This window comes from Chaetura pelagica, unplaced genomic scaffold (assembly GCF_000747805.2).
Source record: "Chaetura pelagica isolate M959 unplaced genomic scaffold, ChaPel_1.0 scaffold50, whole genome shotgun sequence".
In the NCBI taxonomy this organism is placed as follows: domain Eukaryota; kingdom Metazoa; phylum Chordata; class Aves; order Apodiformes; family Apodidae; genus Chaetura; species Chaetura pelagica.
In genome coordinates this window covers 726397-744614 of record NW_009952366.1, presented here as the reverse complement: position 1 = coordinate 744614, position 18218 = coordinate 726397, and the positions used below count along the sequence as shown (strand labels likewise).

The window sequence follows — 18218 nt, the reverse complement described above, 5'->3', positions numbered from 1 at the left end:
TCCCTAACAGTGATGCAGCTGGAAAATAATTAAATGAAAATTATATTATTATGATTTTTATTCCCACCGCAGCTCATCTACTGTAATCTCTTTTCTATTTCCAGAACACTTCTCGTGTCATTGTTGTGTAAGGCATCTGGTCAGTATAGCTGTTACAAGCCAAGGATTGTAAGAACTGTTTTAATTAGCATAATCTCCTAGTCACAAACAGTACAATCTTTGTCATCAGAAAGGAGAATTATATAAAGTTGCTTCTAGCCACTGTGGTCATTTTGGAGTTGTGTGGTTGGGGGGAGGGTGTTTATTTCTTTTTTGTGCCATTAAAGTGTAGAATGAAATGCCTCAAATATTGTTTCATCATTTAGTACTGTTCATTAATTTCATCACTAGGATACAGACCTACATTTAGTAGAGTGGTATAACTGGCCAGTGGTAGCTCTGGCCGCCATGCAAAAGATGCTAGAAGATTCAAGAGTGACCACACTGTCAAGATAACAAAAAAAGCTGCAAGGTAGCATGAAATGACACAGGAAGATAAAACCCACCCTCCATTTAAGCTCTGTTGTCCTAAAGACTGGCCAGGATATGTATTGCTCAGTTCACTCCTGCCTGTAAGTCAGCATGTCCCTTGCCTGACTAGGTTAGCCTCTGTGAAACTGACCATTATTGTGCACCTGTGTCCCCAGCCATAGAGGATCCTTGGGCATCTCATGGGTTGGGTTTTTGTTGTTTGTTTGTTTTGGGTTGTTTTACCCGTGTCTTGGTAAGAACTGTGTAAATTAGAAACTAGTGTTAAAGAGGAGAAATATTATGAGAATGAGGGTGTGGGCACTGTTCAGCTGGACCAGATTCCCACTCACCACACCATATGGCTACTCACTTAAGCCCTCTGGACTGCTCTTCAGAGAAACTTTGATATTTTCCTTGAGAATACGCAAGTGCTTAAGGAGAATTCAGGCCACCAAAATATTATTTCATGTATTTCTCTGGGTCGTACAGGTTTTGTGTGGCAGACCAGTTTCTGAAGACTTAGACAAGAGCCTCACATTTTTTCTCTTCCCTAGCAGGCTTCCTCTTCTCCCCTAGCAGGCTTCTACTTGCCTTTGAAGACTTTCTTATCAGTAGTTGATATTTAGATTTATGAGAAAAGATAAAATACTTTTCTTAGGTTTTGTCATTCCAAGAGTGCTTTCAGAAGGACTCAACTTCATTCTTTTGGACTTTCTGAAAGTGCACCCAAAACTGTTCCTGTGCTACTTAGTCTTATGCAGAAAGTAATACATATTTTAGGTTTGCTAATATTGTTTAGCTGCTTTGAACTGGTAGCTTTCTTCCAGAGAATGTTTGCAAATAATACTGTCCCTCACTGTGTGACTGTTGTACACATACATATGTTTGTCCATACTTTGGGATTTGGATCTCTGAACAGCAATGTTGTTGCCCGTCTGAGGCTAGTATAACACAAGATTAGTACAGTATGTGTTGCTAGAACTGATTTTAAATTTAAAATTAACATTGGTATGCCCCTTCTAGTCACTTACTAGTCACTGTTTATACTGATCTGTATTCCTTTTTTTTTCCCCACTCAGATGTTGCAAGAGCAATTGAGTTACTGGAGAAACTGCAAGAATCTGGGGAGGTACCAGTACACAAGCTACAGTCCCTAAAAAAAGTGCTGCAGAGTGAGTTTTGTACAGCTATCAGAGAGGTATGAAATTGAGTTTTTTAGTTATTTCTCAGAATAACATCCCTCTCCTAAAAGGAAAAGTGTATTTGCTTTTCAGTGGTTGAGAAGCAGGAGTACCTTGTATAAAGGGTGATGGATGTGAGATGTGTCTGTAGCTGCCTGCTACCATTGCAGAATGCTGAAGTTACTGAAAAGCAGGCAGAACAGTTGCATCAGCAAGGCATCAAGCCTGAGGCAATGAGCCTTGCTAAAGAGAAAGACTGATTAATTAGTACTTCAGTGTTCTCCTCATGCTGTTTCAGGGTCTGTGGTAACCTGTACAGCACTATGCTGGGATGTGGGGACATGCCAGGTTGGGTCAGTGTAAGCTTAAATGCCTCTCAGTTGAGCTCAGGTGTGTGATAGGGATGTGCTGATAAGATGAGATTGTGGTGAGAGTCAAACAGTGCAAGCACTGAATTTAACTGAAGCTGACAGGAATCTTGCCGTGGAAGTCAGTGGTCAGGTCCCGGTGGATGTTGCTCCACATGCCAGAAATCCTTGTCAGATTGCAAAGAACTGTGATCATTACCCTGCCAGCTGTGGTCAGGGGCCTGCCTAAGCACTGCCCAACAGTAGATAAACGATGATTGTTTCCTTCTAATTAACTAGAGGAAAAGTAACCCCCTTTCTACATGCATACAAGCGGTATCTTTAAAGCAGTACATTTACAAATACTTCTGTTAGAAGTTTCTTAAGACAGAAACCAGGAATTAATAGAACATTGTTTTAGACTTCTTACTTACAAAACTAAGTGCTATTAGCCTGCCAGAGAGGAGAAGCTCTAAATGCCTCAATGATGGCAACATCTTTTCAGCAGAAACTCTGTAAGAACTTTTGTTTCAGTTTATCTATCTCCTGCCTGGAACTAACCCTCCCTTGCTGAATCGATGGGGAATCTAATGTTCCCTCGATGGTGGCAGGATTGAACTCTTGATAACTAGGCAACAGCAGCATATTGATCAAGTGGACTCCTGGGTGGCTGGAAGGAAGAAAGAGAGGAACAGACATTAGTTTCATAAGCAAAATGTAACACACTCTTTGTTTTAAGGAGTATATTCTTCAATGTGAGAAACAAAGAAAGGCTTCCACTTAATTAAATGGCAATTTTCAAGGCTTTTTAAAGGGAATAGTGTTCTATGAAAATAAATAATGGCATTGAAAAGCTGATAAAATGACTAGTCCTTTCATTTAACCTACTAAATGCTTCTCTAATTAACCAAAGGGCATTGAAAATTGTGGGGGGTTTGTTCAGATTTTTTTTCCAGATAGCAGGGCCTGGTACGCCAGTTTTTAAAGGCACTTTTCAATCTTTGCAGCATCATCAGTGAAATCTTACCACATTTATATTCCTCTCTGAAAAACAGTCTTAGCAGAAGCAAAGGCAAAGCTTGTTGTGTACAGACACTGGGAAGTAAGAAAATGGCTTAGATAAATGCACTTTCAGTTCAGTGAGCTGAAAGTAGGTTTTGACAAAGTCCTCTCAGTGGCATAAAAGGTCTTTATTGCGTGTTGTGCGAAGGCAACCTGCACATGACAGACTATCTAATTACTGTTAGATTCTTACAACCAAATAATAGTCACTTCAGGAAGCCTGGAGCTAGTCGTTACACACGCAATGAGTGGTGATGAATGAGCAGTTACATCAGTTCTACCAACTTCACAAACAAAAACATTTCTTTCTTTTTACATATTTAATATATAATATAACCTATCTAATAGATCAATACCAGAAAACAACATTTCTGCATGCCAAAAAAAAATTTAATGCCATTCACCACCATGTACGTAAATCTTTTCTTAGAAGAAATTTTCAAATATAAAAGGCCCAGTAACAAATCTTTTAATTTAGGGAGAGTGGGAGAACTGACATATATACATTGTTAATACTTAAGGTTGTTCAACATACGGCTTCTCTTTTCAGTTACTTACATTAAGCCCTTGGCAAGTGTTTAGACTGTAACTCTCCTTTTTTCCACCAATTGAAGAGTTGTTGGGAAAAACTGCAGAAAAGAGTTTCTTCCATTTTAAAAAAAAACAAACAACTAGTAAGAAAAGCATGGAATATTTTGGCTATGTTACATTGTTAGACATCTCCAAGCACTGCAGCAAGGGCTTGGAGGTTATCTGAGCTGGGTCTTGCAGTTAATTAGTGGTGCCCTTCTTGCATGTCCTTCAAGTACACTGGAGTTTATGAAAAACTGATAGCTACTTTATTGAACAGCACAGTCTTTTCTGAGCATATTTGAACTTGAGGCAGGTGAGGGTAGACAGAAATCACCCTACAAATGATCCCTCCCATTGTATTTGTTCTCTTATCCCAATTGCAAGACATGAGAGAAGACATGGTAACTAGCTGTTAGTTCCATCTATGAGCATCTACTTAGGCTAGGGTAGAAAAGTTGTTGAGCTTCCATGAGAAGGCATGACAGTCAGTGGGAAGTGACAAGAAAAGTGGGAGTATTTTGAAACACAAGAACCTTCTTGGAGAAGGCAGTGAAGCAGACCATGTGTGAGCAGTAGCTAGGAGTAATTGAAATGGGATGAGGAGCAGTGGCAGGCTTTGTATTACTATGCAAATTCTGGAAGAGGCTGCTTATTATATGCATGCAGAGATTCGTATCTGCAGTGTGGTGTGTTCATTGTATAATGCGAGATCTGAGCCTAACTTTCTCTCATCAGAAAATCTAGTAAAAGAGGTTAAGACTGACTCCTTTAGTCATATAACTGCCATAATGGAGGAGATTTTGAAAACAGACATTTTCTATTCCAATCTAAGAAATTATGGACACTTAACTATCCAGTGAGTTTGCTCTTTAAAATGTATCCCAGAGAAACTCAGTATTGGACTGAGTGTAGGTAAAAGGATCAAAGATAAAATATAATCTGTACAATAATGATTGAATGTGATTTACCCTTTCTACAAGTAGGAATTCTTTAACTACAGAAGCAGGAGGTCACTTTTAGATCAATTAGTCTTTAAAAAAGATATTTTATTACATTTCATACATTCCAATCTAATATGTAGGAATCTATTAAATGGCTGTAATGAACTGTATTTTTGGGAACTTATTTAGAAAATCAACCCACCAGTTCAAATCCCCCACTAATATTCCAGAGAAATAAAATCTTTTTAAAGTGACCAAGTGAATGAAATTTAAATAGAAGTAGTTTGGGCTTTTTTAGGATGCTGTGTCAGGAAATGGTGATTAATGGTTCTCACTTAGCACAAGTACTATCAACTGAAATGTTCTGTCTGGCACTAGGCAAGAATATGTATTAGCTCTAAAAATAATGAAAGTAATTTAAGTATGTAATGGCCTCAGTATTTCCTTTTCATCTGAAGTGACCCCTAGACCAGAAAACAAGTTAACTGAAGTCTGGTCACATTAAAATGGAGGTTTGGGAAAAAAAAATAAATTGCATTTTAAAATTACTTGTTTCAAAAGCGCCCTAACTACATGAAGATTAATTAGCCTTTTATAGCCTTGTCACCTGGAAAAAGATGCATGAATCTTGTCCATTATACCATTAAGTCCTTTACCCTTCCATGTTTTTTTGCTGTGTATTCAAAGCTGTTCCAATGTCATAGTCTTCTGGTTCCCAGGGGGTTACTGGATTAGATGAAGGGCAAGGCTGCAAAAGTGAATGCATAATTGAACTACTGAGAAGGTGTTTTCATGTGGAACGTTAAACCAAGCAATTGATAAAGTGACTTTAATTGTTGTAAGTCAGTAAAAAGGAAGTTATGAGAACTGTAAGATAAGGTGAACTTGTGCTTCGGCAAGAAACTTTTAAAGAGCTGTAAGCATGGAAGGTGGAATAAACAGCTGAGAAAAGCAGAGTGAATCATCAACAAGAAAATGTGGCATACCTTAGCAGATTACAGGAATTTAATTTGTGGTAATTGGTACTGAAACAGCAGGACAGTAATGATACAGTGTGATAAACCCCTGCATCTCCTGATGAGTGGAAGTTTGCTTTCAGGTTAATTCTCGAGTTTCTTTATGTTAAATATGTAAAATTCAGGTGTATCTTGCTTTCCTCCCGGCCTTCCTTCGATACTCTGTTTTTCATTTCAACATTAAATCTAACTTTTTTCTGTATGAATATTATTTAAAAGAAAATCTGACTGGTAAATACCTGTGGTAAAACATGTATCAATACCAAAAGTAATCAGATCAGAAGTTCATTATAAAAATATGGTGTGGCAATCAGATACACAAAAATAACCATTATTTCATTCTGTTTTTTTATGACTCCCACCAAAATACCAGGTCATTGCAGAAAAGCACTTTTGCAGGACTGGGTCTCTGACAGTGGTTTCTTAAAAGGAACACAAAATACAGTCAAGTGAGATTTTAATGTAGGAGTCATTTAAAGACCTGGTTTTGTTGTGTTTCGAGATCTCAAGATATGTTTGTTCAGTTTGCAACAGAGTGCTGTTCCTCTACCTCCCAGGCCTAGCTTCTGAATGCAGAGTTCCATTGTTTTCTGCTTGATGAATCCAATTTCCTGTAAAAATAGAGGTTCATCGTGCCAGACTTTCTTGGTTGTCAGTGAGGGCAACCCCAGAGTTCAAATCCCACTCTGCATTACTCTTTCTTTTCACTGGGAGCTGAATATTTTTTACAGGAGACGAAATACAATTCCAGTCAGTCTCTTATATCTATAGGGCAAGCCCAGCTTTTGAAGTTTTTTAATTAAAATATGGAACTTCAGGAGATATATATCAAGAAGACTTACTTCTATAATCCACAGAAGTAAACTGAAATTAAGGCTCAGTAGGAAGCCTGACATGTGAAGTCCCCTGCTGGCACATTTACCCATGCAGATGGAGGTGTTGGTCAGGATTAAACAAAAGTGGTATGTTGGACTTAACTAATAAGGCAATTAGCAAATAAAAGCGCAATAGCACAACTCATATGAGTCAAGTGAATGAGATTTATCAGCTCAGATTTGTAACTTAGGTCATAAAAGCAGTATGGTTATATTAGCATGATGCCCCATTAGACAGACTGGGAAGCAAAGTTCTCCTTAAGCTAACCTGATACCTTGTTGGTGTTGCAGATAGCTTACTCAGAATTTCTGCACCATTCACTTAGCAGTGACACTCATGCAGTAGCAAATACAGAATTGTGCAAATTAACCAAATTCATTCAGAGTTTCACATGCTTGTGCATGGATTGATTTGCACATTTTCATTAAAATTAGCATTTCTGATGCTAATTGTAAAGTTTCAGCATTGTATCTTTTTTTAGATATTGGGGTGTATTATAATGTCAGCTGAACCAGTTTACCTGAATTCTGGGGCTGTGCGACATTTGCAAGAATCGTTTGCTGTACGTTTTCCATCCCTTTTTCATTACTGGTGTCCGAGCAAAGAAGAGCCACATTAAATAATTATAAAAATTTCAACTGAATCAGTACTGCAGTCACTGTTTGGAAGTGGCATTATTAAGCTTCACTGGAGGATGATGGTATGACATCTATAACAGTTTTGCTTTCCCCTTCTTGTTACAAGTACTATATCTATAATGATGAGCTGAGAGAAAGATTTGTAATGTATGTAAATTAGGGCAGAAAAAAATTGAGTTTCCAAAGATGGGCTGCCTGCTTTTTGTCTTGCCACCATGCTGAATTAGGCATTTAGAAAGTTAAGTTAGCAGTAAACACGGAAAATATTTTCTAAATAAAATTACTCTACTGTTTAAAAAAATATGCTATTTTTTAGGGTGAATGTAACAAAAAATTACCCAAATTTTGCAAAACAATGAAGTTTCATTTATCACTTTACCATAAGTGAATGAAGCATTACTTAGTTGCTTGCAAGCCCTGGATGGCATGAATGAGAACTTTTGGAATTAATACCTTGTCTCTCAACATATGGCCTTCATTAATGGCAATTATGTGAATTTACCAAGCTGCCCAAGCGTTATCTGAGAGAAAGCATTATTGAGTCTCTGTGCAGTTACTAAGTCCCTATGACTTCCATGACTTCACTGCAGGAGATTTAAAACAGCTGCCATTGTCACATATTTTTTGGCTGCCTAGAGCTAAATGCATTGATTACACAGATGTAGTACCCCAGAATCTGGGGCTAGACCATATCACTGGTCTTTAATCAGTGCTTTCTCCCTTTGATTTTGATTAAAGATCAATTTTCAGAGTTGGCTGATGCCATATACCTACTCACATTTGTGCTCTGCTTGCATAGTCGTGCCTGTCACAAAGGATAAATATTTTAGTGCTGCAAGAGTCCTGCAATGTGTAGAATCAAAGCAATGACATCTCTTGCTTATGTTATGGTTCATGTGGATTGCTGTGCCATAATTACTAAAACTCTGGCGAGTGGTGCTCAGGTGGTGGTCTTTGTTCTGCACATGGCTGCAGTTGTGTGTGTTGCAGAAGGTAACTGCAGTGGAGCATGGGCAATGCACCTCAGCATCTTTTTGTTTTCCTTACATGATAATTTTAGTTTATTGTTGCAGTATCGTATTTGATTACATAAAACTCTTAAGGGTAAACAGAATAGCCTCTGCTGCAGTTCATCTCAAGCGTATTTTTCCTCCTGAGAGACATCAGCAGCAAGGTGAACTACAGAGGAGTATTTGTGCTGACAGGTTGTTGGAAGCACTGCACCACTGTTTCTGCCTTGATGGAGCCTCAGTATCCCCCTGTTCTGCTTAACTGAAGTCACTGATGAGACTCCTGAGAAATGCACACTTTTTTAATTGTGCCTACAGAAAATAAAAGAAATTATAAAACTGTTTTAAAACTATTTTGGCTACATTTTTCTTGGTATTTAAAAAGAAACATCAGCTCTGTTTCCCTCCTTTTCCATGCCTTCTCAGCTCAATAGGAACACTTGAGATGAACTTACATGACAGACTCGGATTTGTCATCATTCATCCGGGTGCTGATTTTTGGCAAAGTTTTGCCAAATCTGTTAATGTTTGGGATATGGCACTTGCATACAGCAGTCCCAACGGCATATATACAGACTTACTGGAAAAGTGCAGGAAATTAATGTTAATGCTTGGCATAATTTGAAGTTAGAAGTAACTGGCAGTGGTGTCTAAGAGAGTTGTAAATGATGAGCTGTGAACTCCAGGTGGTCTTATGGGAATTAACAAATGACATGTTGCTGTTTCCTTCAATCCCAGTATATTAGAGTAGAAGAAGCAAAAGATACTTCCAGGATAGTATTTTGCTAAGGTTTAGGGATTGCAAAGCATACATTTTCTGAGACACCTATAACATTGTCTTCAAAGATGCCAGATCATAATTGTCGTTGGCTTAGAGCAGAGCATACAACAGTAAGGGACATAAAATAAACTAAACAACCCAATCAATTTTATTATTCCGCATAGATTTTATTTGCAAATGAGAGTCTTTTCTAAAGAGGGGCCCAAGCAACTTCCTATTGACTCCAAGTGTAAAAGTGATGTTTCCCGACAGAATCGGCATTGGAGGGAAGAAGAGGGGACACACAGAGTGTCTTGTGTGTCCTAACAGCAACACCAGGAGTGTTTTAACTGATTCATCCAATATGGGCAGAGGATGTGACAGCATGCATTTCCTGGTACATCTGCTATGTTCTTCTGCTTGCACAGAAGGGAGGAAAGAAATTCTGGCCCCAGCCTGTAACCCCTGTTGGGTTGTTTCTTGGACAGGCACAGCCTCATGGCAAGAACTCAGGGACCAAAACTTGGTTTGTTTTTCAGACAACAATGCAGATACTGTCAGAGCAGAGTGAACACCATCCTTTTCAACACAAAATATGGAAAAATGCTGGAGCAAGTAGTATTTTGGCATTTTAACTGGTGCCTCCATAAAGTATTCCAACTTCAATTAAAATAATATACTCTTACAGTGGTTATAATTTATTTTTAGCAATGTGTCAGGCCTGCACTGGTTTTACCTACTGCCTAAGGACAGCTTAATAATGCTTGGAGATTCTGATCAGGTTTCTTTTGCTTTGATAAAACTGACCTAGTTTCCTCTATAGCCCTGCCCCCCAAAGAAGGAAACTAACATAAAATATCCTCTGTAAAAATGTAAAAACCAAAGTCATAATGTTTTATTCCACGTGTTCTGAAATTGAAACTGTCTCATATCCTCAGGTTGTTAAACAAGACTGAGTTTCATTTACAGGTTAGAGCTTTTTAACAGGTTAGCATCCTTACCAAATGAAGCAACATCCATGCGGTGTTACTTCATGGAACAGGATTGTTATGACAATTACGAAAATGATACAGATGTTTGGTTTTGAAAATAGACTCCAACAGTTTTCCCAAGGCAAACATTTAACTGGTTATAGGCTAACAAAAGTTTATAATGTAAAAATATTCAGAATGCCAGCAACCTTGAATGACCACATTCTGTCAGATATAAATAATTAATTAGTACAGACTAGTTGTCACAAAGCAGCTTTTTCTACTAGTTGTCCAAATTCAGTAGCTGCAGGAAATAACTTACTTAATGAAGACTTTTTGGTACTTCAGATAAGCCCTATAATGTATCACATACCTTCCCCTCAGTGGTACTTTTCAACCATTTTAACGCTACATACCCATAGGCATGCATCAGCTTGTCCTTTTGACTTGGACAAAAAGAAGACATTTTATCTGCTTGCTCTCAGAGACCAAATGAAGACAATGTACAGTACATACTGGGACCATGGGTGTGAGATTGCTTTCTTCTGCTTCTGTCAGGACTACCAAACCCATATCAAAATGGGCCTTTGAGGTTGCTTTGTTCATACTGTCTTGCTTAAGAAGAACGGAAGTTTATGATAAACTTGAAGTTGCAGTGTGTGTAGGTGGCATCCACAGCCAGGGGTTTTCTGAAGTTGTCAGTGTCCTCTGCAAGGACTGAAATTTACATTAACATTGTTGTCAAGTTCTTCCCAGTCATCCAGAATAGTTCCTTCCCTATTTTTTTAAATTAACTACTAATTTAAAAATAGCTACTAGCACAATGAAAAAAAAAAATCTAACTTTTTTTTTTTTTTTCAGTCTACTTGATAGAAAACAAAATCAACTTGCTTTCTACTTCCCTGTGGAAATACTGTCTTCTGGGCTATGGTGTGTGACCATGTTTAGTACAGTATATTAGCTAGAGGCTGTAGCTGTGGTGGAGAAAATACACTTTTATGATGTATCCATGCTTTCCTGAGCATGCTTATCACATAATTAAAAAAAAAAAAAAGAACACAGGCACAAACCCAGCACAAACAAGAAATGCTACTTGATATTCAAGAGATACAAAACAAGATAAACACACCATCATTTGAGATTTTCTGTTTTCGTTGAACTGTGAAAGGTCTATGGTTGACTTGAAGTGCTCCACTACATTGGTTTTGAGCTTGAGTAAGATTACAGAGGTAAAAAGTCATGAGGAAAACAAAGGGTGGTCTGGGAAGCTGCATACCTCCACATTACTTACATATGCTTTTGGTTGTGTTTGACTTGTTTGCCTTCTTTTGTGGATTTGGAAATGAATTTGGAAAAATCTTAGAAGTAATCAATTTTTTAATTAAAATGCTGTTAACCAGTTGATCAATTCCCCAAACGAGCTGGAGGCTTGAAATTCACAGACCTACCAGAAAACTTTGTAGTTCAAGCAATAATTATGATTGGTACAGAAATTACCAGATGAGGTTCCATGGTTTATGGTGTACAAGATGTTAAGGGTGACCAGAGTCCCTCCTGACCTTTGTAGTGCTTAAAGTGTCCTTGCCTGCTTATGTGGTAGAGTTACAATGTGAACTGAGCACTGAAATACAGTCCTGGGATAGTCTATCCAGGCATACAAACCAATGCATTCCCCTCCAAAGACATAAGTGTGTTGGATTAAGAATGGGAAATACAAGCAAGAGGTTGTGGGTAAGGAAAAAATGCCAAACCGAATGTGAAGAGGTAGAAATTATGAAAACAAAGTAGAAGGGAAAAAAGACACAACTGGTTTGTGCTGCAGATGGAATTTTGACCTCAGAAATAAGGCATGGAGGTCATGGAGGTCACAGAAGTCAGCAGCTCTCCAGTGCACCTTGGCTCTGTAATTTCTCCCTGTCACAAAAGCAGGCTTCCTTCTGCCCCACGGACCAGCCCAGACCAGCACACCAAATGGGATGATAGATGGGTCTCACCTTTCAGGTCAGAGGAGGCGGAAGGTCTGAGAATCAGCTGCAGATTTTGGGAAGACAGGAGAGAGGATAGCAGCTATGCTGAATAAAGCACATAGACATGAGCTCTTCTCACCATGGTAAAAGACTGATTGAGATATTCCTTTCTACTTGATGCCTTAGAAGGCAGAAATATTAACTTCATCCTTCCCAACATATGAAGACAATTAGGAAGACAGGGATTCAGTCTAGTTGAAGGCAGAAGAATTATATTGAGGTGTAAGTAAATAATAATTTCTCTTTTATAGTTTAGCCTCAGTTCTGCAAGGATGCACACATGTGCATGACTATATGTGCATGACATGACTACATAAATACATTTAAATCAATTACGTCTTCCTTGCACTGGTTATTCTCATGCTCTCTCTCCCTTCTGTACTGTCAGGCTCCTGTTTTCCCTTCCTTGAAATACTTCTTCCAAAAATAGATAAACAATTCTCTTCTTCCTTGAAGCAATAAAAAAGGTAGATGAACTAAATAAATTAAACCCAGGTAATTCCAATATATGTGTTAAACTTCATTATCAATCTTTGCAGATTGCTTCTTCATTCCACCCTTTAACCTGCTTGCCTATGGCACTTTCTTAGGTTGTGACTTCTTGAAGGAAGATTTTTATGTCTTTTTATGTTATCATACTGCAGGCACTGCAGAAACATGACCAATTAATATGTTACTTCTTACATATAGTATCTTGTCCTGGGAAACCCCCTACATTTTCAAAAAGGATACTTCCTCACTTCTGTATCTCAGAAAAGTTTATGTGGGCCTACTGCTTCACAGGTATAAATGGAAATGTGCTCTGTCTTTTTGTTTGTGCATTTTTTTGGACACTTGTTCATTGTTGCAAAATTATTTCCACTTCTTCGTTGTTGCAACGTTATTTCTGCCTTACATCTCTTCCCTTCTGATGTTTAGACTGAGTTGTCCAAACACCTGTTGAGCATCATTATTGGAGGTAGAGTTGCACTTTGAATTACATAATATGTCAGCAGCATTGAATGCCTCTTAAAGAAGTTAATGGAACAAAATCTGTTTAATTAGATTGGAACTTTGAGAATTCAGCAGAAAAGATGCTGTATCATTCAGGTTGTAAACAGAATGCTGTTTCTAGCCTCCTTTGGAAACCAGGCTGCTAGGTACACTGTTATTCCTGGACCTCATCCTAAAGCTTTAATATTACTTAAATAGACCAGCCCAGTAAGTGCTGCTTTGTTATGAGTCTGTATGGAGTAAGTTTTTTGAGAAGCTAGCTCCTGAAGTACCTGTAAGGCAGTCCCACTTCCCATGATTCAGTAATTCTAAGCCAGCCGCTTTGCCTCCCAGCTGAATACGTGGGATGAGGAGCATTGTCATAGCAATAATACCTGCTGCATCTGACTCACTGCAGCTCCTACTGGAAGAAGTAATAAAATGTACATTTATTTGGGCCAGCAAGAGCTGCCACAGTATAATGAGGATTCACTTCCAAGTTCAGATTTTCTACTAATTTTCCTCAGCTTTTTGTATGTTTTGAGGACTGTGGGAGAATAACTTTAAATTATGATATCTGAGACTACCCATAGAAGCTGAAAAAGTCTGAGATCTATATTTGTGCTTTCAGGAATATTTCTTGATGGGAGTGTTGTATTGTCTGCACCACAGGAAAGAGAAAACAAAGCTGAGTATGTCTAGCTCCACTGCACAAATGAGAGCTGTGTGAGCAAACCCCTGTGCAGCACGCATTTACCCAATGAACCTTCTGCCTACAGACTCTGACAATCTTGGTAGAAATCGCTGTGGGGGAAAATTATCTGAAACATTACCATTTTCCTTACAGCTGCAGCTTTGCATCTTGAAACACTGACATTTCACCTGTAATTTAATCTCTATTATTAATGAATTGTGGAACCTTTTCCCTGGGCGCTAGACCATTAGACCGTGTATGGAATCTGTCAGCAAATATTACTAAACACCCATGTAGTCTTTCAGACACTCTAAAAATAAACAGCTTTACATACAAAAATAAATATGCAGCTTTTTCCCAAATTGGTAACATATAGTGACTGTCTAGATACTGCCTGGGCAACCAGCTGTAGGTGGCCCTGCTTGAGCAGGAGGGTTGGACTAGATGACCTCCAGAGGTCCCTTCCAACCTCAATCAGTGTGTAATTCTGTGATAGAATAATTGTCTTTCTTTACCCCGTTGTATTACGCAATGATACCTTTCAAAATTATGAATCTACCATGGTCAGCAAAGGTCACTGTCTTAAAAGGCTTCTTATGTAAATATCCTAAAGGAGCTTTTCAAATACTTATAATTAAGTTCTTCACCTTTGTCTTTGTGTGTACTAAATGATATTTTGTCCAAATAAGGAAATCTGTAGAATAACCTTTAATGACATCTTAAGGATGACATTGTTAGATTCAGGACAATTGCAGCATGCTAAAAATGTAAACAATCAAGTACAGGTAATAGTAGGCACTAAAAAGAAAGATTTTATAACACCATTTCAATTCCTTATCATATACAATGAATTCAACAAAAAGTGGTATTTCAGTCTGGGAGGATTTAAATGCCACCTTATTTAGTTTGTGAACAAAGAGCTTTTTCAGATTATCTGTTGTCTGTACGTAGAAAACGCAGCAGAATGGATGTGTTGTGCACAAATCATGGCAAAGCTGGTGCTGAGATCAGAGTAGATAAAGGGGTTAGTGTGACTACAGGCAAACAATGATTATTTATGGACTTCTGTGGGCTTTTTGTGCATTGCTAGAATGGGCAATGATTAGATCTGAACCCTAACAGGTACAGTTAATCTGTGTTTGGTTGTTAAACTCACTTAATAATAAGAAAGTGTTTTATCATAATAATGTGTTTTATCCTTCTTAAATCAAATTTCATTAAACATTATGTAACAGTCAAATAGTAAAATTAGATTTACGAGTTCCTCAAGCAGATATTCAAGACTGGTCACGTCTGTTACCAACAGAGAGTGAGATTTGACTTCTTTTTGTAAGAACTGTGCTACAGATATTACAGTCACTGATAACTTCAGAACACTATATAAAATCTGTTATCTTTGAGAATTTACAAATGAATACAAGGATTGCATTATTGATAGAATTTTTCAGAAGTTTTTTAGTCAGTTGGTTCTTTTTCAACATACTAGTTTAATCACACACTAGTGAGTCTGTTCTTTCACCAGTATACAAATTAGTTACCATGATGCTGGGTTTTATTAAGCCTACTAATTACATACTGATAAGATGCAGACAATACGGAGTTACGTAAAATCAAATCTAGCCAATAATCACTTGAATGATCAGCTCATCTTTGTGATATACTGCCTTAGTAATTAATATTTTAAAGAACCACTGCTAACTATTATTTTATCTAAAATCTTGTGACATGTCATAATAGTTCAATAATCAAATATATGCTTTTAGATACTATAGCCAGCCACAGCATTTATAGCTGTTCAAGCAAGACAAGTATGTACATTTAGCACTTGTGATTTAAGAAAAAGGAGAACCTGCACATATCAAGAAAATACAGCATTATAGGTGGTTCAATGCAACATAAGGTTTGGAGTAAGAAGTATTTAATGATTAATTACTGCAATTACAGTGTTCCTAGATAATATAGTAGTTCTTCTTATAATCATAAGGATATGTCCTCTGACATTACACAATAAACTGATCTGTGCAGGGTGATTCTGAGTATGTAAACTCAATCAATTTTTATGATGGCATCATCCCGTATGAAGACGAAACAAACCAGAGAACCTTTAGAGGCTACAAAAGAGCTTTCTTTTCCTATATTTTAAAATCCTGGCCTCTGCTGAGGTCAATGCCAATTTTGCCAACAGAAGCAAGATTTCCTTTCAAATGGAGAAAGCAGGAAGTTTTTGGCATCCTCCCCATGCGTCAGCTTTCTTCACTGATCCAAGGTTTTCTGAATTAAGTCCTAGAATGACTTATGTGCTGACAGTAGTCAAGACCAGGAATCTTTTTGCTCCATTTTAAAAGTGCTTAGCATATCTCTAAAATGGATTGCATTTGTTACCTCCTTTCCTTTTTTGCCTTTCCGTTGTGTATGATATACCTCAAAAAAGGTTTAGAGATCAGTCATCACAAACACTTTCCTATTCAAGAATGTTTGATTGCCACTAAGTCTGTCCACTGAGATCAGAAATGAGCCACACATCTGAATTCCCCTTAGGTGTTTGTAGCAATATGTTAGTCAGTGTAAGTTTTATAATAATAGGCTAAGTGGGGAGAGACACATCATTATGATACTGTGTAACAAGTTGTCAAGACAGGGGGATGGGCAAGTTTTATCTATAAATGGGACAAGCTGTGCTTTCTGCGTCAATTGAGTACAAGATCTGACACCTTGTCTGTCAAAATAACATTAATATTTTCAAAGAGGGAAGCTTTAGCCCTTCTGTTGAAGTATCACAAAATCAATGAGAGGTAAATATATTTTGAAAAGTATGATTGAATCTGTACTCCTCAAGGATGCCAAGAAAGAGATTGCTGTAAATGCAAACGTACTTTACTAGCCAAAGGTTCCCTCTGAGGAATGCAACCTGAGACATAAAGCATATGAAAATACAAAATTCCATATGAAGTAGGTCATGAAAAAGCCGAGTAAATCCCTGGCATACAAGAGCATATTCTAGGTTTGTTGGTTTTAAAATAAAATTAAATAAAAAGATAATTTCTGTTTGCTTCTGCCTTTTATGTTTAAAAAATGTCCATGTTACTTATAAATATTTAAAGTTTTTAAGGTTGATTTTAATATAACTGGCTAGTATCAAGGCATTTTTTGCTGTTTTTCATCCAAGAGTCTGACAAGTCTATAGAACAATGGCAGTATGAAAGAGCATTTTCCTTTCTCCTTAATGATGATTTTCAAAAGGGAGAGTGGGCCGAGACTGTATAGAAAAAAGAACAGACAGAAAGTTGTACATATTGGCAATATTGATTTTATGCCATATATGTAAATGTACAATTTCATAGTAATTTATCATCTTACCCATGGTCCATCTATGACCTACCAAAGTGCCAGCACTTTCCCCCAGTCCTAGCTATGGCTGATGGAAGCCAGTACTGTGATCTTTCTTCAAAATGTATGTTTCACTTCTGTTCTTCAGCAACTCTATATTCAGCAACTGTATTTTTTTTTTAACACCAGCCTCCTAAATCTTTAGTTCATAGGAAAGTTGAAAAAACAAGGAAGCTGTTGGCAGAGGCTTAGACAACCACTTGAACCATTTCAGATCATCTGCATTCAAATCAATTGCACGGAGCCACCAATTTTTCATAACACAGAACCTAACTCTTCTGGCTATAGGACATGTTGCACTAGAGATGGGAAAGGAATAATTTTGGAAGATGTACATTTAAGTTTGCAAAGTGTCTTGAGAAACACAGTTTGATGTTTTCTATAAACTTAAGCATGCACAAGTGTAGCAGATGCCTAACTTTGTGATTTCATGAATGCAGCCCTAATGAAATGTAGTCTTATGAGGGAAAGGGACTGTCCTGTCTGGGTGAATAAAAATTCCTTGTTTTGCTTCTATAATTAATTGCATTTTATTTTCATGAACATTTTAGGTGTATCAATACATGCATGAAACCATAACTGTAAATGGCTGCCCCGAATTCCGAGCCAGGGCCACTGCAAAGGTAGGATACGTGCAACTGTTGAAATATGTGTTAACCAAGTGACCTAGTAATTGACTGTGCGCGTGTGTGTTTCAGGTATTCGTGTGTACACTGTAAGAAAATTTAGACATCAGTGGCAGCCCAGAGTCTAGAACCAGTGCTACTTCCCAGGTAACAATCATAATGGAAAATTTCAACCTTTATGCTGCTTCTGTAGCTTAAGAAAAGAGAATGATTTTATGGAAATCTATGCTTTTTGAAAAGTTGCTTTGCCAAAGCAAATCTACTGGTTCATTCTGTAGAAGTCTGCCTGCAACAACTAATATTTTAATGAACTATTTTCCCATAAAGTTCATCCAGAGAGGATACAATAATTTGGGAGATGAAAACAAAACAGTCAAAATTCCACTTTAACTAATGGGAACTGTAGGTACTGAGCGAGCGGGAAGGATGAACATTGATAAAAATGGCCTGATCAAGAGACTCCACAGCCAATTGCAAGCTCTTTTTTTTTTTTTTTTTCTGATGCATTACCTGTTTTAATAAAGCATACTGTCTTTTTGTCCATGTGGACCTGCCTTTCTCATATCCTTAGACCATAACAGCTACATTACTGCTACTAATACAATGGTAATTTTCTTAAGGGAATTC

At 37.6% G+C, this 18218-nt stretch overlaps 1 protein-coding gene across 1 annotated transcript in view; it reads left to right on the top strand.

Annotated features, from left to right (window-relative positions):
• LIN7A (lin-7 homolog A (C. elegans)) overlaps positions 1-18218 on the top strand; it is a 41541-nt gene that overhangs the window by 15102 nt on the left and 8221 nt on the right. Inside the window, exons 2-3 of the mRNA XM_010008046.1 lie at positions 1590-1708; positions 17517-17588. Of these exons, the coding sequence (XP_010006348.1) occupies positions 1590-1708; positions 17517-17588 (191 nt within the window). The remainder of the gene's footprint in view (positions 1-1589; positions 1709-17516; positions 17589-18218) is intronic.